We start from the raw sequence: 21450 nt of genomic DNA, 5'->3' as shown, positions 1-21450 counted from the left end.
TCTGTCTCCCTTGGTCTCTTCCTCTCTGCCTGTCCACTCACACTGAGAGGCCTCTGTCTCCCTTGGTCTCTTCCTCTCTGCCTGTCCACTCACACTGAGAGGCCTCTGTCTCCCTTGGTCTCTTCCTCTCTGCCTGTCCACTCACACTGAGAGGCCTCTGTCTCCCTTGGTCTCTTCCTCTCTGCCTGTCCACTCACACTGAGAGGCTTCTGTCTCTCTCGGTCTCTTCCTCTTTTGCACTCCCTCACTCCTTATCTGTCTCTTTTTGTCTCTCACCCACACTCCCTACCCACCTCCCACCCCCCAAAACATATGTCCATACAAACAGCCCTGCTCTCTAGTTGTGGACAGACAGTGGCCATGACGCTGTAGATTGGATAAATAATTCAGCTGTGTTGGCCCAGCTGTAGAGAATAGAGGAAGAGTGGGGGTGCATCTGGCCAGGCTGAGCAGAGCAGGCATGCTCTCTCCTCTCCCTGACCCCGGCACTCACTATCCCATATCCCATCAATATCCCATTCATATCCCATTAATATTGCACTGTGGAGCGCTCGCACACAAACTCACCACAACTTGGCTTAGACAAAAGCAGAGGGGGAGAGAGAGAGGGGGAGAGAGGAGAGAGGGATTGGAGAGGGGAGAGAGAAGGGAGAGGGGGGGAGAGAGAAGGGAGAGGGGGGAGAGAGAATTAAGGACAGCTAGATGGAGGGAGAAGGGGAAGGGATAGAGGGTGAAGGGGAAATGGCAGTCTTTCCCTCCAGGGCCTGGTCATTACTTAACCTGTCCTCCAGCTGGCCTCGTCTCCCTTCGACCAAGTAGTACCTTGTGTTTAATTGGCTCTGAAAGCCTGTTTCTGTGTGGTCATGGCGTCATGTTTCGCCTGACCGTACACATCTCTCATAGCATGATAATTTGTGTGTTATGTCATTGTCAATAACACTGGTTAGTTGCGCTCTAAATGATTATTATATTGTGTTTTCACTTGATTAATGAAAGTATTCTTTAGATACAACTTTTTTTTGTGAAGGCGTCCGCATCCTTCTCAGCCTAAACAGTTCAGAACAGTCCGTGCAGATATTATGACAACATTTTGTGACGTGTTGGATTTTTTCTCTCGAGGCAAGCTGATGTCAGTAGCCAAAGTCTACGCCCCCTCATCGGCCATTATTCAACAGTAGGAATTCTTGAATGAAGTGCCTGTACTCCTGCATGTTTTTTCACTTGAGATATATTGAACCAAACACCTTATTTAGATGTCAAATTGCGCGTCTAAGATCTCCTTGGCAAAAACGTCAAAATTAATGACAGATTTCTTGAATTATCTTAGATTAAGTCAGACTATTTTGTGGAAGGGTATACTGGCTACGGTGTCTTAAAATGGACAAACAGTACTATTGCTGCTTTTTTGTTGTTCTTCAAGCCAAGGTCTTTTTAAAGGAGTATGCGAGCACAACTCGGCTAGGCGCCAGCCGAACTGAAGCATGTTGACGCCTTTAGATACACTGAGATATTTTCTGTGGTTCTATCACACTGTCAAAATGTTGTCTGGTAGCTCTGTTGGACAATTGATCAATACAGTCAGTTGTGTTTGTGTGTGTGGGGGTGTGTGCGTGTGTAAAAACCGATATAGATGTGTATTCTTCCACTACCCTCCTGCACACACCCTCCCATCCTCATCCCTCATCCTCTACAGTTCCCTCATTCAACATGCTGACATCACCCACGTCCATCCTCTACTCCACCTTTCTCTCTCTTTATCTTCCCTCTTTATTTCCCCTATTCTATTCTGTTCTATTAGTCTTCAGCATCTGAGGACTATTGTTCAGACTGTTGTTCAGACTGTTGTTCAGACTGTTGTTCAGACTGTTGTTCAGACTATTGTTCAGACTATTGTTCAGACTGTTGTTCAGACTGTTGTTCAGACTATTGTTCAGACACAGCCTTTGCCTTGTGTAGAATGCAAACAAAGCTCACTTTCTCCAGCACAATGGTTCCCCCTGCTGACAGCTGAAAGTCGTACAGTAGCATGATGGATAAGACTGACGTTGACATCTGTCCTCCTCCCCACAGCCTTTCATGTCCCCAAGGTACCCAGGTGGACCTCGCCCCTCACTCCGCATGCCAAATCAGGTAAAGTACCCCCCCCCCCAAAAAAAATATATATATAAAAGGTGTTCTCTAGAAGTATGTGTCTTACATGTGAGTAGTACATTGTCAGGGAGTTGAATGCTCTGTGCTAATGTTCGTCTCTCTCTTATACCCTTTGTCTCTCAGCCCCCTGTGGGAGTCCCAGGGTCACAGCCTCTCCTGCCAAACAGCCTGGACCCCACCAGACCACAGGGTAAACACCTCACACTTCTATTCATTTTGTAACGTGTAATATCTATTAGCTTGAAGCTGGAATCAGTACTTGGTGAAACTGCCACAACGAACACTGTTTTTCTTAACATCGGACATCATTGCTTTCGTGATAGAAAGGGGTATGTACTGCATATTCATCTGCCTCTGGGTAGAAAAACACCTCAACCCCCTAGAGTCGATTGACACACCACTGCATCAATCTCAATGACAACACGGTGGCAGAGCTATAGAAGGCAGCAGACCTATAGAAGGCAGCAGACCTATAGAAGGCAGCAGACCTATAGAAGGCAGCAGACCTATAGAAGGCAGCAGACCTAGAATGGTGTTTGTCAGACCATACACCACTGCATCACTCTCAATGACAACACGGTGGCAGAGCTATAGAAGGCAGCAGACCTATAGAAGGCAGCAGAGCTATAGAAGGCAGCAGACCTGTAGAAGGCAGCAGACCTATAGAAGGCAGCAGACCTAGAATGGTGTTTGTCAGACCATACACCACTGCATCACTCTCAATGACAACACGGTGGCAGAGCTATAGAAGGCAGCAGAGCTATAGAAGGCAGCAGAGCTATAGAAGGCAGCAGAGCTATAGAAGGCAGCAGAGCTATAGAAGGCAGCAGAGCTATAGAAGGCAGCAGACCTATAGAAGGCAGCAGACCTATAGAAGGCAGCAGAGCTATAGAAGGCAGCAGACCTATAGAAGGCAGCAGACCTATAGAAGGCAGCAGAGCTATAGAAGGCAGCAGAGCTATAGAAGGCAGACCTAGAAGGCAGCAGACCTATAGAAGGCAGCAGACCTATAGAAGGCAGCAGAGCTATAGAAGGCAGCAGAGCTATAGAAGGCAGCAGAGCTATAGAAGGCAGCAGAGCTATAGAAGGCAGCAGAGCTATAGAAGGCAGCAGAGCTATAGAAGGCAGCAGAGCTATAGAAGGCAGCAGACCTATAGAAGGCAGCAGACCTATAGAAGGCAGCAGACCTATAGAAGGCAGCAGACCTATAGAAGGCAGCAGACCTAGAATGGTGTTTGTCAGACCATGAGATATCCAAAAATCGGTCTTCTTACGAAAACGTCTGTAGCGTCTGAACAGTTTGACCTAGAAACCATTACCACTCTATGGAAAGAGGACACTCTCATGATGGTGTTCTCCGTTTTGCTCTACGGCCCTCCCAAGTGTCAGGTGACTTATCTGACGTCGGTACCGTCGATGTGCCAACTTCTGTTAGTTGCATTTGGGCAACAAACTAATGTGACCCCACTGTGGAAAGGGGAGATTGTCTTTTATTTGTGTTTAAAAAATATAAAAAATACCCCGTTTTCTCCCCAATTTCGTGGTATCCAATTGTTTTAGTAGCTACTATCTTGTCTCATCGCTACAACTCCCGTACGGGCTCGGGAGAGACGAAAGTTGAAAGTCATGCGTCCTCCGATACACAACCCAACCAAGCCGCACTGCTTCTTAACACAGCGCGCATCCAACCCGGAAGCCAGCCGCACCAATGTGTCGGAGGAAACACAGTGCACCTGGCAACCATGGCCCGCCACAGGAGTCGCTGGTGTGCAATGAGACAAGGACATCCCTACCGGCCAATCCCTCCCTAACACGGGCGACGCTAGGCCAATTGTGCGTCGCCCCACGGATCTCCCGGTCGCGGCCGTTTACGACAGAGCCTGGGCGCGAACTCAGAGTCTCTGATGGCACAGCTGGCGCTGCAGTACAGCGCCCTTAACCACTGCGCCACCCGGGAGGCGAAAGGGGAGATTCTCACGATCACAATGGGGTTCTCCTAGTGTCACAGGACTCATCTGAAGATCAAATTTATGGAAGTATAAAGGTAGTTTTGTGCCTACCCCCAAAAAGGAGTTAAATACAGAATCCCACAGTATCCCTTTAAAGGTGCAATATCCCTTTAAAGGTGCAATATGCAGAAATCACTCCGCCATTTCCTGGTTGCAAAAATCCCAATAGTTTCTGTGACAAAACAAGCAAAACCATCTAAATCGCTGTAAAATATTTTTTCAAAAACCACACATTTTTTATTTTCAGCTGTTTGAAGCTGGTGTACAAAACCGAAAGTAAAAGACGCAAAAACGGAACTTAAGAACGGGAAGCATAGAAATTGGACACATAGAACAGATCTACTGCTTCTTAGATTTGCTTTCAATGAAAATGACAGATCTATAACTCACATTGCATATTGCAGCTTTAGGGATATGTGCTTGTAGAATGTATTTCGTCTGAAATTGTCCAATGCTGACGGACTTCCTCTCGATCATCCCTCTTCCAGGACATCCAAACATGGGCGGCCCGATGCGGATGAATCCCCCCAGAGGGATGGGTGGCATGGGCCCACAGGTACAGGCAGACACCATGACTCCCCCTAAACTCTGCTGCTCCACCCCTCTATCCATGATCCCCATGTCCATTTACAGCATAACACACTAAACACACAAGGTTGCTTTCATCGCTACTTATTCACTAATGTCTGTCTCAACCTAAAGTATTTCTATCTGGAAAAGCTCAATTAAAAATGTATACTGTAATTTCTGGACTATTTAAGCACACCTGAATATAAACCGCACCCACTGAATTAAAAAAAAAAGTATTTTGTACATAAATAAGCCGCCCATGTCTATAAGCCGCAGGTGCCTACCGGTACATTGAAACAAATGAACTTTACACAGCCTTTGAACGAAACACGGCTTGTAAACAAAAATAAATAGGCTTTTAAACTAAACACGGCTGGTAACAAAAATAAATAGGCTTTTAAACGAAACCCGGCTTGTAAACAAAAATAAATAGGCTTTTAAACGAAACCCGGCTTGTAAACAAAAATAAATAGGCTTTTAAACGAAACACGGCTTGTAACAAAATTTTTCAAAATATCAGTAAACACTAGCCTACCAAGAAAGTCATTGGTCACTATCTTCCTCCTCCTGTGCACTGAAACCACTGAAGTCATCTCCTTCGGTGTCGGAGTTGAATAGCCTCAGAATTGCTTCATCCGATGTTGGATCGCTGCCCTCTTCAACACGCAGCAGTCCATCCTTCCTTTTCCAACAGCCAGATCGATCGCCTTCAACTTGAAAGCTGCATCATATGCATTTCTCCGTGTCTTTGCCATGATGAGGGTGACAAAATGACTACCGTAATCAGAATGATGGGATGTTTGAGCGCGCTCGATTTACGTCACATTATGTCACGGTGCTCAGTTTTTTGGCGGCATGAATCTTGTGAAAGCGGGAAAAATCCATAAATTAGCAGCGTCATTGTATAAACCGCCAGGTTCAAAGCGTGGGAAAAAAGTAGCAGCTTATAGTCCGGAAATTACGGTAATCACAAATACACTATTTTTTTGCATGAAATCTCTATAGACAAATATTTGCAGTAGAATGGCCTTACTGAAGAGCTCAGTGACTTTCAATGTATCACAGTCATAGGATGCCACTTTTCCAACAAATCCGTTTAGCAAATTTCTGCCCTGCTAGAGCTGCCCAGGTCAACTGTAAGTGCTGTTATTGTGAAGTGGAAATGTTTATGAGCAACAAAGGCTCAGCCGCGAAGGGGTGGGGCTAACAGAACGGGACCGCCGAGTGCTGAAGCGCGTAGTGCGTAAAAATGATCTGTCCAAGGTTGCAACACTCACTACCGAGTTCCAAACTGCCTCTGGAAGCAATGTCAGGACAATAACTGTTTGTCCCGGAGCTTCATGAAATGGGTTTCCATGACCAAGCAGCTTGCACACAAGCCTAAGATCACCATACGCGATGCCAAGCATTGGCTGGCGTGGTGTAAGCTTGCCGCCATTGGACTCTAGAGCAGTGGAAACGCCTTCTCTGGAGTGATGAATCACTCTTCACCATCTAGCAGTCCGACGGACGAATTTGGGTTTGGCGGATGCCAAGAGAACGCTACCTGCCCAAATGCATAGTGCCAACTGTAACGTTCGGAGGAGGAATAATGGTCTGGGGCTGTTTTTCATGTTTTGGCTAGGCCCCTTAGTTCCAGTGAAGGGACATCTTAATGCTACAGCATATAATGACATTCTAGATGATTCTGTGCTTCCTACTTTGTGGCAACAGTTTGGGGAAGGTCCTTTACTGTCTCAGCATGACAATGCCCCCATTCACAATTCAAGGTCCATACAGAAATGGTTTGTCGAGATCAGTGTGGAAGAATTTGACTGTCCTGCACAGAGCCCTGACCTTAACACCTTTGGGATGAATTGGAACTGCCAGCCAGGCCTAATCGCCCGACATCAGTGCCCGACCTTACTAATGCTCTTGTGACTGAATGGCAGCAAGTCCTTGCATCAATGTTCCAACATCTAGTGGAAAGCCTTCTCAGAAGAGTGGAGGCAGTTATAGCAGTAAAGAGGGGACCAACTCCATATTAATGGCAATTATTTTGGAATGAGATGTTTGTCGAGCAGCTGTCCACATACTTTTGGTCATGTGGTGTAATTTTATATATATATTTTTATTTTCCATAAACTCAACTTCAAAACACTCTCCTGCAACATGCCTCACCAATTTATAAAAAAAGTATTATTTACCTCAAATCTGTAATCCTCCATAGAAGCTAGCCAGAAGCTAACCAGAAGCTAGCCTGAAGCTAACCAGAAGCTATTCATAAGCTAATCAGAATAGCTCATGTCCCCGGATTTCAATCGCAAACTCTGGACATTTATACCTGGATCTCGCAGCTAGCTAGCTGCTATCCGTGTGACTATCGGCTTACGTCGATCCCGGAGCAAACATCAATTATTCCGGAGCTAGCCAGCTTGACGAGTTCCATCAGCCACTCCTGGGCTACAATCACCTATCCGGACCCGTTTTTCTGCCAATGCAGAGCCCCACCGGGCCTTCACAACTGGACTACCGAAATTATCTGCCCGAGGGAGTTATCCAGCTAGCTCCTCCGTCGCGACGTTACCTGAACGCCCATCTGCGGCCCACTAATCGTTACATGTCTTATCGGCTGCTATCTGAATAGATCTATTGGACAATTTTTTTCTTTTTTCTTGGGCCTCTATAACTATATCTATTTTTTTTGGCGAATTGGATTGATCCCCTCTACCACATGGAACCCCACTAATCCTACCGACGGAAACGCACGAGGTGGCTAAAAACAGACCTCCATCCTATGCTAGCTTGTTACCGATGGCCTGGCTAGCTGTCTGAATCCCCGTGACCCCAACCAACCTCACTACTCACTGGACCCTTTTCATCACTCAACTAAGCATGCCTCTCCTTAATGTCAATATGCCTTGTCCATTGCTGTTCTGGTTAGTGTTTATTGTCTTATTTCACTGTAGAGCCTCTAGTCTTGCTCACTATACCTTATCCAACCTATTAGTTCCACCACCCACACATGCGAAGACATCTCCTGGTTTCAATGATGTTTCTAGAGACAATATCTCTCTCATCATCACTCAATACCTAGGTTTACCTCCACTGTTTTCACATCCTACCATACCTTTGTCTGTACATTATACCTTGAAGCTATTTCATCGCCCCCAGAAACCTCCTTTTCCTCTCTGTTCTAGACGACCAATTCTCATTGCTTTTAGCTGTACCCTTATCCTAGTACTCCTCTTTTCCTCTGGTGAATCCAGGCCCTGCAGTGCCTAGCTCCACTCCTATTCCTCAGGCGCTCTCTTTTGATGACTTCTGTAACCGTAATATCCTTGGTTTCATGCATGTTTGTTTTATTCACTGCTTTAGCACACTCTGCCAACCCAGATGTTCTAGCTGTGTCTGAATCCTGGCTTAGGAAGAGCACCAAAAATTCAGAAATGTTCATCCCTATCTACAACATTTTCAGACAAGATAGAACTGCCAAAGGGGGCGGTGTTGCAATCTACTGCAAAGATAGCCTGCAGAGTTCTGTCCTACTATCCAGGTCTGTACCCAAACAATTTGAACTTCTACTTCTAAAAATCCACCTCTCTAAAAACAAGTCTCTCACCGTTGCCGCCTGCTGTAGACCATCCTCTGCCCCCAACTGTGCTCTGGACACCATATGTGAACTGATTGCCCCCCATTTATCTTCAGAGCTCGTGCTGCTAGGTGACCTAAACTGGAACATACTTAACACCCCAGCCATCCTACAATCTAGCTTGATGCCCTCAATTTCACACAAATTATCAATGAACCTACCAGGTACCTCCCCAAAGCCGTAAACACGGGCACCCTCATATCATCCTAACCAACTTGCCCTCTAAATACACCTCTGCTGTCTTCAACCAAGATCTCAGCGATCACTGCCTCATTGCCTGCATCCGTAATGGGTCAGCGGTCAAACGACCTCCACTCATCACGGTCAAACGCTCCCTGAAACACTTCAGCGAGCAGGCCTTTCTAATCGACCTGGCCCGGGGTATCCTGGAAGGATATTGATCTCATCCCTTCAGTAGAGGATGCCTGTTTTTTTTTAAATGCCTTCCTAACCATCTTAAATAAGCATGCCCCATTCAGGAAATGTATTACCAGGAACAGATGTAGCCCTTGGTTCTCCCCAGACCTGACTGCCCTTAACCACCACATTAGCATCGAACAGTCCCCGTGATATGCAGCTTTTCAGGGAAGCTAGAAACCAATATACACAAGCCAAGGCTAGCTTTTTCAAGCAGAAATTTGCTTCCTGCAACACTAACTCAAAAAAGTTCATGGAGAATAAGAACACCTCCCAGCTGCCCACTGCACTGAAGATAGGAAACAGTGTCACCACTGATAAATCCACTATAATTGAGAATTTCAATAAGCATTTTTCTACGGCTGGCCATGCTTTCCACCTGGCTACCGCTACCCCGGTCAACAGCAACTCGCCCAAGCCTTCCCCATTTCTCCTTCTCCCAAATCCAGTCAGCTGATGTTCTGAAAGAGCTGCAAAATCTGGACCCCTACAAATCAGCTGGGCTAGACAATCTGGACCCTTTCTTTCTAAAATTTCAACCTCTCTTTCGTGTCGTCTGAGATTCCCAAAGATTGGAAAGCAGCTGCGGTCATCCCCCTCTTCAAAGGGGGGGACACTCTTGACCCAAACTGCTACAGACCTTTATCTATCCTACCCTGCCTTTCTAAGGTCTTTGAAAGCCAAGTCAACAAACAGATCACCGACCATTTAGAATCTCACCATACCCTCTCTGCTATGCAATCTGGTTTCAGAGCTGGTCATGGGTGCACCTCAGCCACGCTCAAGGTCCTAAACGATATCTTAACCGCCATCGATAAGAAACATTACTGTGCAGCCGTATTCATTGATCTGGCCATGGCTTTAGACTCTGTCAATCACCACATTCTCATCGGCAAACTCGACAGCCTTGGTTTCTCAAATGATTGCCTCGCCTGGTTCACCAACTACTTCTCTGATAGAGTTCAGTGTGTCAAATCGGAGGGTCTGTTGTCCAGACCTCTGGCAGTCTCTATGGGGGTGCCACAGGGTTAAATTCTTGGACCGACTCTCTTCTCTGTATACAGCAATGATGTCGCTCTTGCTGCTGGTGAGTCTCTGATCCACCTCTACGCAGACGACACCATTCTGTATACTCCTGGCCCTTCTGGACACTGTGTTAACGACCCTCCAGGCAAGCTTCAATGCCATACAACTTTCCTTCCGTGGCCTCCAATTGCTCTTAAATACAAGTTAAACTAAATGCTGACGGATCGCTGCCTGCACCTGCCCACCTGTCCAACATCACTACTCTGGACGGCTCTGAATTAGAATACGTGGACAACTACAAATACCTAGGTGTCTGGTTAGACTGTAAACTCTCCTTCCAGACCCACATCAAAAAATCTCCAATCCAAAGTTAAATCTAGAATTGGCTTCCTATTTCGTAACAAAGCATCCTTCACTCATGCTGCCAAACATACCCTTGTAAAACTGACCATCCTACCAATCCTCGACTTCGTCGATGTCATTTACAAAATAGCCTCCAATACCCTACTCAACAAATTGGATGCAGTCTATCACAGTGCCATCCATTTGTCACCAAAGCCCCATATACTACACACTATTGCGACCTGTACACACTCGTTGGCTGGCCCTTGCTTCATACTCGTCGCCAAACCCACTGGCTCCATGTCATCTACAAGACCCTGCTAGGTAAAGTCCCCCTTATCTCAGCTCGCTGGTCACCATAGCATCACCCACCTGTAGCACCTGCTCCAGCAGGTATATCTCTCTGGTCACCCCCAAAAACCAATTCTTTCTTTGGCCGCCTCTCCTTCCAGTTCTCTGCTGCCAATGACTGGAATGAACTACAAAAATCTCTGAAACTGGAAACACTTATTTCCCTCACTAGCTTTAAGCACCAGCTGTCAGAGCAGCTCACAGATTACTGCACCTGTACATAGCCCATCTATAATTTAGCCCAAACAACTACCTCTTTCCCTACTGTATTTATTTATTTTGCTCCTTTGCACCCCATTATTCTTATTTCTACTTTGCACATTCTTCCACTGCAAATCTACAATTCCAGTGTTTTACTTGCTATATTGTATTTACTTTGCCACCATGGCCTTTTTTTGCCTTTACCTCCATTTTCTCACCTCATTTGCTCACATCGTATATAGAATTGTTTCTACTGTATTATTGACTGTATGTTTGTTTTACTCCATGTGTAACTCTGTGTTGTTGCATGTGTCGAACTGCTTTGCTTTATCTTGGCCAGGTCGCAATTGTAAATGAGAACTTGTTCTCAACTTGCCTACCTGGTTAAATAAAGGTGAAATAAAATACATTTAAAAAATGAAGGCCGAAAACGCATTGGTGTATTTTAATAGTGAAGTAGCCCACACTTTAAAGGCTTTTTGACTTTAGCCTTTAACTCAAGCAAGTGCCTGGACTTGATTTCTTTATGCCACTTAGCATTTATTTGTGGTTAGAATTTCTAGTACTATTCCCCTCCAAGAGCACCTGTGGTTGTTTTGGAATACCTGAATCGCTCTTGCAACTTTTTTCCCCCCAGCTATTTCTATCTGCTTTGTCTCAAAGCGGGCCCGACATCATACCCCTCAAGTAGCACCCCTCTCCTTGTTAAGTATAAATCCACAGTCTCGTTTCCAATCACCAAGTCAGTTTGAGCTTCATGTGCCCCGCTGCCCTTCTCCCTGCCTCTCCCTGCCCCTCCCTACCATTCTCCGTACCCTTCCCCCTGCCCTTCTCCCTGCCCTTCTGCCCTTCTCCCTGCCTCTCCCTGCCCCTCCCTACCATTCTCCCTGCCCTTCTCCCTGCCCTTCTCCCTGCCCTTCTGCCCTTCTCCCTGCCCCTCCCTACCATTCTCCCTGCCCTTCTCCCTGCTCTTCTCCCTCCCATTCTCCCTGCCCTTCTCCCTGCCCTTCTGCCCTTCTCCCTGCCCTTCTCCCTGCCTCTCCCTGCCCCTCCCTACCATTCTCCCTGCCCTTCTCCCTGCCCTTCTGCCCTTCTCCCTGCCCTTCTCCCTGCTCTTCTCCCTCAACTTCTCCCTGCCCCTCCCTCCCATTCTCTATGCCCTTCTCCCTGCCCTTCTCCCTTCCATTCTCTATGCCCTTCTCCCTTCCATTCTCTATGCCCTTCTCCCTGCCCCTCCCAGCTACCCTCATTGTGTAACTTTGGCAGACAACAATTCAGCAGCTTGTTCGACAACTGCTCGACCAGTGTAATCATCCGCTGAACAAAACTCTACCTCTGAATGGAGCTACTCTGTGTCCTGCTCCACGCTACTGTCATGCCAAGCCCCCACTGTGCAACCATCACAACACACGTGCACACGTGCACACACACACCACATATTCAGACACACATGCCCCTGTTATCATTATGCACGTACATTGCTGATCAGGATCAAGTCATTCAAAACTGGTATCTGTCTTAAACACAACAAATGAGAAGGTGATCCCTGGCATGTATTGTCCTCACTAGTACCAAGGGTTGACGCAGTGTATTCCTCTCTCTGTGTAGAACTATGGTGGTGGAATGAGGCCTCCTCCCAACTCCATGGGGCCAGGAATGCCAGGGATGAATATGTGAGTGCAGTCATTCTCCAAAGGCATTTAATCACCTCCATCTACTTACCATGATATTTTTTGGTCCAAATATCTGAAGTACGATTGGAATTGCTATTAATAGCACTGATAGTATGTAACAATATTTGACAAGTAACAATTTGAGCAAATATAAGCTCTAATTTGTTCCGCAGTGATCCTCTCTCACACAGCCTATTTTCCTCCCCTCTCTCTGTCTCAGGGGTCCTGGAGGTCGAGGTCCCTGGCCCAATCCCAACGCAAACTCAGTAAGTCATGCTCACTCACCTTCTCACTCACTCTAATGCCTCATTGACTTTAGAGGCGTTTCTTTGTTGTGAAAGTCATGAGTTTACTGATTGTTTCCCCTTTCTATTCTCTTTCTGTAGATAGCCTATTCCTCGTCATCTCCTGGCAACTATGTGGTAAGTCTCAAGCCTAAACACTGGTTAGTATTGTTAGCCATAGCTGACATCTGACTGGCATGCTACTGTATACAGTGCGTTGAGAAAGTTTTCACACCCCTTGACTTTTTCGACATTTTGTTGTGTTACAGCCTGAATTTAAAACCGATTTCAATTGAGATTGTGTGTCACTGGCCTACACACAATACCCCATGATGTCAATGTGGAATTATGTTTTTCATAGAAAATGAAAAGCAGAAATGTATTGTGTCTAAGTATTGAACCCCTTTTGTTATGGCAATCCTAAATAAGTTCAGGAGTAAATATGTGTTTAACAAGTCACATAATAAGCTGCATGGACTCACACTGTGTGCAATAATAATGTTTAACATGATTTTTGAAGGACTACTGTACCTCATCTCTGTACCCCACATATACAATGATCTGTAAGGTCCCTCAGTTGAGCAGTGAATTTCAAACACAGATTCAACCAAAGACCAGGGTGGCTTTCCAATGCCTCGCAAAGAATGGTGCCTATTGGTAGATGGGTAAAAAAAAAAAGACATTGAATATTCCTTTAAGCATGGTATTAGTTACACTTTGGATGGTGTATCAATACACCCAGTCACTACAACGATACAGGTGTCCTTCCTAACTCAGTTGCCTGAGAGGAAAGAAACCGCTCAAAGTTCAGTTCGAGTATTGGCTGTGATAGGAGAAAAGTGAGGCTGGATCAACATTGTAGTTACTCCACAATACTAAGCTAAATGATAGGGTGAAAAGAAGGAAACCTGTACAGAATAAAAAATATTCCAAAACATGCATCCTGTTTGCAACAAGACACTCAAGTAAAACTGCCAAAAATGTGGCAAAGAAATTAACTTTGTCCTGAATGCAAAGTGTAATGTTTGGAGCATATCCAACACAACACATCACTGAGTACCACTCTTCATATTTTCAAGCATGGTGGTGGCCGCATCATGATTTGGGTATGCTTGTCATCGACAAGGACTAGGGAGTTTTTAAGGATAAAAATAAACTGAATAGAGCTTATAAATTCACCTTTCAGCAGGACAATAACCTAAAACACAAGGTCAAATATACACTGGAGTTGCCTACCAAGACAACATTGACTGTTCCTGAGTGGCCTAGCAGTTTTGACTTAAATCAGCGTGAAAATCTATGGCACGACTTGAAAATGCCTGTCTAGCAATGCTCAACAACCAACTTGACAGAGCTTAAAAAAACTTTTTAAGACAAATGTGCAATTATTTTCTAATCCAGGTGTGCAAAGTTCATGGATTTACCCAGAAAGACTCACTGCTGTAATCACTGTCAAAGGTGATTCTAATATGTATTGACTCAAGGGTTTTTAATACTTATATAATCAACATATATTAGTGTTTTATTTTTCATAAATATTTGTATTTTGTGTAGATCATTGACAAAAAAATCACTAATAAATACATTTGAATCTCACCTTGTATCCCCACAAAATTTGGAAAAAGTCAAGGGGTGTAAATATTTTTTGAAGGTACTGTATGTCTAGATGTTTTGGAAATATCTTTCCTCTAAATCTCTTTCTCTCCTCCTCTCGTCTTTCTCCCAGGGTCCTCCAGGGGGCGGAGGCCCACCAGGTACTCCCATCATGCCTAGCCCAGGAGGTACGCAACACTTATGTCTCCATATCACTCCTCAATCTATTTAAACTGGTTGTTTCATTCACCATTCTGCTGTCAGTCACACTTGGTGACTTTGTTTACCTAATCATTTGTATCTTAAGTAATCTTAGATTGTTTTGTGAATAGCTAAATACTGGATGTGTATAAATTGGCAGACTACCAAGCTGCGATCATCTGTTGTTCTCACTGATGCTGCATCAGTCTGATGTTCCTGTTGACAGTAATGTCAGAACACACCGCTCTGGACAAACATCCTGTGGATGTGCTGTTTTTGTTGGGATGTGGAGAGGTTTCTTTTTGTATCCACTATTTATTATTTACATACACCTATTGTGATGTGTTGCCTGGGCAACATGTGCACAGCACTTCACATGCTTTTCCACTGCAGTCGCCAAGACCCTCCCCCCTCCCCTTCCCCACACACACATACACCCAGTCACGACTGCACACACATACACCCAGTCACGACTGCACACACATACACCCAGTCACGACTGCACATACTACACCCAGAACCAGGCAACAAACCCCACATTCCCTATCTCTTTCTGTTTATTTTTCTCTTTCTCTCGTTCTCTTGCCCGTTCTCTTTCTCTCGTTCTCTTGCCCGTTCTCTTTCTCCCGTTCTCTTGCCCGTTCTCTTTCTCCCGTTCTCTTGCCCGTTCTCTTTCTCCCGTTCTCTTGCCCGTTCTCTTTCTCCCGTTCTCTTGCCCGTTCGCTTTCTCCCGTTCTCTTGCCCGTTCGCTTTCTCCCGTTCTCTTGCCCGTTCTCTTGCCCGTTCTCTTGCCCGTTCTCTTTCTCCTGTTCTCTTTCGCCCGTTCTCTTTCGCCCGTTCTCTTTCGCCCGTTCTCTTTCGCCCGTTCTCTTGCCCGTTCTCTTGCCCTCTTTTTTGCTGGCTCTCCCTATTTTTTCCCTCTCTCTTTCACAATTTTGCGATTCCGTTATTTTTTTATGTTCATCTATCTCCTACTCTGACCACACTACAATGTCGGATCAAGGTCCCTTCAATTCTCATATTCTATGCAGGATGGAGACACAATGAGAGCAGCATGATGTGCTGGTCCTGTTTACTTCCCACTGGCTCTGTAGTCATCAAGATTTAACCCCAAGTTCATGGGAACATGAGTTTTGAAAAGTGTGAGACATTAGGCATTGGGTAGATGTATTATAGCCTGCATGTTTAAGTGTGAATCATTGTCATGTTTTGGTGGTTTTGTAGTGTTCAATCTCAAGGCTGTCCATTCATGTGGGAGAAGGCAATACAGTACTGTGTAGTTCTGCTCAAATATGATTATTTTGTTATTTTTATTTAACCTTTATTTAACTAGGCATTCTTATTTACAATGACGTCCTATACCGGCTAAACCCGGACGACGCTGGGCCAATTGTGCGCCACCCTATGTGACTCCCAATCACGGCCGGTTGTGATTTAATTAGGATGTCTGTAGTGATGCCTCAAGCACTGAGATGCAGTGCCTTAGATGGCTGCGCCACTCGGGAGCCCTAAATATACTGTAGGCTGGACTAACTGTTGTTTCCTTTTCACCAGACTCCACAAATTCCAGTGAAAATATCTACACAATGATGAATCCTATTGGCCCTGGTGGTAACAGGCCTAATGTAAGTAGGCTCTTTGTTTTTCATGGGGTTCCTGTTTTCAAATGGGTAGAGGCACTGATTATGCAATTTGATATGATAATGACAAACATCATTAAGTTGTAACTCTGTTTTTTGTGTTGTTCTTTTGTTTTTTTCTTACAGTTCACAATGGGGCCGGGCCCTGATGGCCCAATGGGTGGAATGGGAAGCATGGAGCCACACCATATGAACGGATCGCTAGGTGAGTTTTAATAGCAGCTATCAGCTGATCAATATGATGATATTCTTCTCATCTGTCAGCAGCACGTACAACTGTTACCTGGAATTCATTCAATCATTCTGACAAACATGAACATTTACATTTCTGAAACTTTTATATAAATATTAGGCAGTAATTTAGAATTAATGTACAATAGTAATGTGGTCATCCGGCTTGAATTGTTGAAATCCGGTAGCGGAGTTCCTTGAGAAGTAGCGCTTTCCTAGTGTGACTGTACCTCCTTGTGGACACTAGAAGGATCGTTCCTTTCATAATATTGATTGAAGTGGAAGCAGATTATATGGGCAGCAAGCAGGCACATTGATTCTGTAGGCAGGTGAGACATGAAGCCAATGAAGTTGGGTTTCATCTGTATTTGAAACAAATAGCTTAATTAAAGCATATGACCTGTGATCCCCGGCCCGAGGAGCAGTTGATCATAGTTTTATATTGATGAGCTTTTCTCTCATGCCAATCTCTCTCTCTTGTTGTTTTCAGGCTCTGGTGACATGGATGGGTTGCCAAAGGTGAGACTTTAAAGACTCCACACCAGATAAACTTGCATTCATTTCAATGCAGACCCATCAGCTAAAGTTTATCGAAGGCACTTCTAATACTGATGACTTGGTTTGGACCCAAAGCAGGCATTCATTAAATAATGGCACTTTATAATGAAACATCCATTCACTAGAAATGGCAAGCCTAAATCTGGATTTCTTTCCCTCATGGTGTAGAATTCTCCCAACAACATGGCAGTCATGAACAACCCTCCGGGAACTCCGCGGGATGATGGGGAGATGGCAGGGAACTTTTTAAACCCATTCCAAAGTGAAAGTGTGAGTACTTTACAGTCCTTCTCTTCACTAACCCGCAACCATCAGGCAGCGTGCTTCTGTGAGGAAATTCTCATCTCACTGCTGGCTTGATTCCTTTGTCCTAAACACTTTCCCTTCAGGCTTTACCTTACCTTGTCGAAATTAGATTTGTTTTATAATGTCAACATAGAAAAAATGTATAATTCTTACCTGGCTGTCTTATATAAACTTCTTATGCATGATAACAAACTTATACATTGACAGAATCGTAATTACATTGAGTGGAGTTTCTTATTGCTTGCATCTTGAATTTTGTAGCATCATATAAACAGTGTAATCTAGCATTGGCTCATCAATTTCCCCCCTTCCCTTCTTCTCTCTTTGCAGTATTCACCCAACATGACGATGAGTGTGTGATTTTATTTTTTATTTTATTTTTCTTTATTTTCTTTCTTTTTTTATCTCTCCCCCTTTCCCTCCCACCCCGCTGCATCTTGCGTTTCCCTCTCCTCTCCCCCCCCCCCCTCTCCTCTCCTCTCCTCCCCTACTCTCCCTCCTCCTCCACCCTGGATGGCATGCTGTGTTTCGCAGCCCCCTGGGATGTCACTGGATCGCAGGATTCCCATCAAGGCCACCCATCCCAGTGTTTGCAAAGTGGGGGTTCAGGGCAGGAAACAGTCTCAGAGCCACAGGAAGAGCCAACTCAGTGATTCTTCCTGCCTGCCTGGCTTCCTCACAGGCCCAGGACAGTGAAAATGGGGGACTCTGTCTGTCTGGCTGTCTGCAGGAACTCCCCTCAACAACAGGCCTTTCAGCATCAAGGCTGGTGGCTCCACTCTACTCAATAATTGTATTCTTATTTTATTGAAATGTTGTTTTTGCATGCAGCAGTTGAGTGAGAGGTTCAAAGCTCACCCTCATTCAATTCCTGTGTCCTTTTGTTGAAATGAAAAGCTGAACTGGTGATATATTAGGGCAAGAACAGTTTTCATGATATGTTTGTATTTTATGAATAATATTATTGTTATAATTTTCATAATTGATATTGCTATAATGTTGTAGTTTTGATTTCCTGTTAATGGCACATTGTATCTCAACAACATCCACAACAGAATGAGCACACACTCAAAAAATGCACAATGACACTTCTGTTTACATGATTTTAGGTATTGGATGTTTCTTGTTTGTTTTATTTGTCTCAACCCCCTACACATACCTCTGTCTTCTGTTCTTCGCAGAATTTGTGGCCAGTGTCTTTACTACCAGAAAAATATGGCAGAAAAAATGTAAACACTCAAGCAGGGTGTGATAGGAATACAAGGATAGCTGTTTGAAATCGCTCTTATCTAAGAATTATCCTTCCTAAAACTCCCATCCATCCATCCATCTATCCATGTTAGCATGGGAGTTCCCCAAAACTTCTGAATGTGAAAAGGGTGGCGATCTCAGAAACGTCTTTATCTTTTGGTACTCAATAGTCTGTCAATCTACATGTCTGGTCACACACACCCCTCCCAAAATGTAATGTCATAATATATGTATTTCTACAGGCTTGTTACTGTGCAAGGAGGGACTGATCGAATGTAATTTGGACAGTTGCTCCTAATTCTACTTTCAGTTCAGGTGGCTTGGAACAATAATGTTTCTGTCTTGCGACCAGTGTCCTTCCTATTCAGTAAAGAGAAAGGGTTTTTAGACCCTCTATGCTCTTCTATGGCTTTGTTCTTGCCTGTAAATACAACATATTGAGCTTGTATTGTGCTTGTTTATTTGTTGTTTTGATATACAACTTGAGAATCCTGAAAGTGGTTTCTTCTCCTGCATTGATTTCACTGTTACCCTTCATACAAACTCAAGGCTCAATGTTATTTTACTGATCTGATCCCGTGATACAGGCCCCTTGCTACTGGTTTCCATGTTGTCTTTGGTGTACAAACCTCTAGCTGCTTCCTTCCAGTTAGGGTTGACCTCACAGGTCCTTATGATCCGGTGTCTGACCCCTCTCACATGCAACCATAGTTTAGCGAGGGGCAAAAGGCGTCCACATGCTTCCAATCTGAAACCGTTCGATTGAGTTTGTGCATATATTATGACATTTTGTAAAAAAAAATATTTAAAAAAGAGAAATAGTGCACCAAACATCTTTGTTAGATGTAAAATTGCACGACTAAGATCTCCTCGGCAAAAACATAAAACATATTGACAAATTTCTTGAGTTATCTAAGATGAATTCTTACTATTTTGAGGAAGTGTATACTGGCTACAGCGTCTCAAAATGGACAAACCTTACTATTGCCGCAAAGGTATTTTTGTTATAGAGTATGAGATCACACTCGTTCGGTTCGGCTAGCCGAGTTCCACTAGGTGCCAGCCGAACTGAAGCATGCTGACGCCTTAACACCACAGAGCTCCCATCCACCAGTTCCCTCTGTGGGTCTAGGCCTATCCATGGGCTGTTAGATCCTGTGTTTGGGGGGGCTGTAGCACCACTGGTGATGGGAGTGTGAAATGACTGGAGTGACTACACGGTGGGGCTTCACTCTCCCGCTACAAATAAGGAGTGCTCTACAGAGCATAGAGTACCTTTAATTCCACCTGCTCACCTCAAATACATACTTTGAGAAATGAGACAATTCTACCTGGTTGGACTGAATTGTGAGTCAAACTATTTCTTTTATTCTAGTTTATTTGTTTGATATTGTTTGAATTTCTATTAAGTGTATTTAAGATGATTTTTTTTTTAAAGCCCATAGAATCTGCACACCTAAGGAAAGACTTTGCCTAAGGCTGTTCCTCAAACTTTCATATGAAATGGTTATTAATCCAAGGGGTTCAACTCTCTTGCGGAGACGTGTTGTGCTTTTTTGAAAAAAAGTAAAGTTACATATTTTTGTTCTTATTTAAAATCATTCTGGCCTCTGTCTGTGATTGGTCTTTTGCCAGTGACCTTGCTATAGTGTTGGCAGATCCGGTATGGAGTAGCTTGGATTCGGAGCTAAACAGGTCCATCTTCTGGGTAGGTTGTCTTGAGGAATGACTCGCTCCAGTGTTCCTCTAGCAGACTGACTGGCACACAGCCCTCTGTCCCACACCCGCCCCCTACAGCCCCATCCTCACTCTTGAGCCCTCCTTTCCTTTAATTTCCTTTTTGTAAATACTGTATAATGCATTTTGATATCATTGACATGTTTTGATATGTCAGTCACTACCAATGAATACAGCTTAAAGTAAATTATAAGTGAACTGTCCATGTTTTCATAATAAAGAGACGATGTGCTTGACATTTGATTTAAGTTGGCTAAAAACAAAATTGTGGTAAAAATTAAATATTTATGTATATTTACTTGAACATGTGAACATGCAGTAACTGCATCCTAAACACTATTGTTTCTGGTCAGTAAACATGTAGGAAATGTGAAAACAATCTACTGTTAATTTAGCTGTAAGGACAGAGAGAGGTGAAGGGGATGTCTGATGTCATTGATACAGTTTATTCTTGCAACTACAGCGTCCTCACTCTGTCCTTGACCCCTGTTGCCAATGGAAATAATCTCAAATGAGTTCTAAGAATGATTATTGCCTACTCAAAGGCCATCGTCTCGTTAACATGTGACCACATATTACAGTTTTTAATATGAAGGATTTTTATCAATTTAAGACAAACTTTTAAAAGGAAAAAAGACTAAAGGAACCTAATTTTAAATTGAAAGACTAGATAAAAGTGAAACTTATGGGGGAAAACTGTGTCCTTGCTATTACTCCTGATGAAATAGCGTTGTAAAGATTGATGCTCACTGATCCTCTCTCAGTCCTCTGTGTAATACAATTGTTGGCCATCTCTGTACTTATATTGTGATATATAATACTGTAACATTAGAAGGGGGGGGGGGGGTCGAAGGGGAAGGAAAAAAATATTATCCTGTATCGTTCATTGTCCTTTCTGACGACTTGGCAGTATTCTATATGAAGCAGTCTGTCTCTTGGGTTTGCTTTGTATTTCATGGTAGGATAGTTCAGATCTTGTCTTAGGGACTTAGATGTCTTGTGTAGGTAATAAAGATGTCCTTTGTATGTTTCTTTATATTGTAAAGTTTCTTTAGACTGAAAGAATAAAATATTTGCTTATCAAAAGAAACGACTGCATCAATAATAAATGTAATTTGATTTTTCCCAATTGTTTGAGTCTTCTGTGCACCTCTTTGATCTTCAGCTAAAAAAAAGAGTGATCTCCCAAAGTATTTTATATTCCATTATCTCAAAGCCTGTGAGACAACTTAACTTACTAAATTATACATAATTGTGTGGTTTGAGCATGTTTTAATG

At 44.0% G+C, this 21450-nt stretch overlaps 1 protein-coding gene across 3 annotated transcripts in view; it reads left to right on the top strand.

The window, feature by feature from the left end:
- Positions 1–21296, top strand: part of LOC109897861 (single-stranded DNA-binding protein 3-like) — a 125894-nt gene extending 104598 nt beyond the window's left edge. Inside the window, exons 7-18 of one of the 3 annotated variants that reach the window (XM_020492473.2) lie at positions 2071–2130; positions 2275–2341; positions 4649–4716; positions 12307–12371; positions 12592–12637; positions 12758–12793; positions 14382–14436; positions 16004–16074; positions 16216–16294; positions 16811–16839; positions 17047–17148; positions 17719–21296. In XM_020492473.2, the coding sequence (XP_020348062.1) occupies positions 2071–2130; positions 2275–2341; positions 4649–4716; positions 12307–12371; positions 12592–12637; positions 12758–12793; positions 14382–14436; positions 16004–16074; positions 16216–16294; positions 16811–16839; positions 17047–17148; positions 17719–17880 (840 nt within the window). In that variant the 3' untranslated portion in view covers positions 17881–21296. Of the gene's footprint in view, positions 1–2070; positions 2131–2274; positions 2342–4648; positions 4717–12306; positions 12372–12591; positions 12638–12757; positions 12794–14381; positions 14437–16003; positions 16075–16215; positions 16295–16810; positions 16840–17046; positions 17149–17514 lie in introns of all 3 variants that reach the window. The other 2 variants (XM_020492474.2, XM_020492475.2) reach the window with 2 other exon arrangements.
- The last annotated feature ends 154 nt before the right edge of the window (positions 21297–21450 follow it).

Source organism: Oncorhynchus kisutch, linkage group LG10 (assembly GCF_002021735.2).
Source record: "Oncorhynchus kisutch isolate 150728-3 linkage group LG10, Okis_V2, whole genome shotgun sequence".
Lineage (NCBI taxonomy): Eukaryota > Metazoa > Chordata > Actinopteri > Salmoniformes > Salmonidae > Oncorhynchus > Oncorhynchus kisutch.
This window is presented reverse-complemented; position numbering and strand designations above follow the sequence as displayed.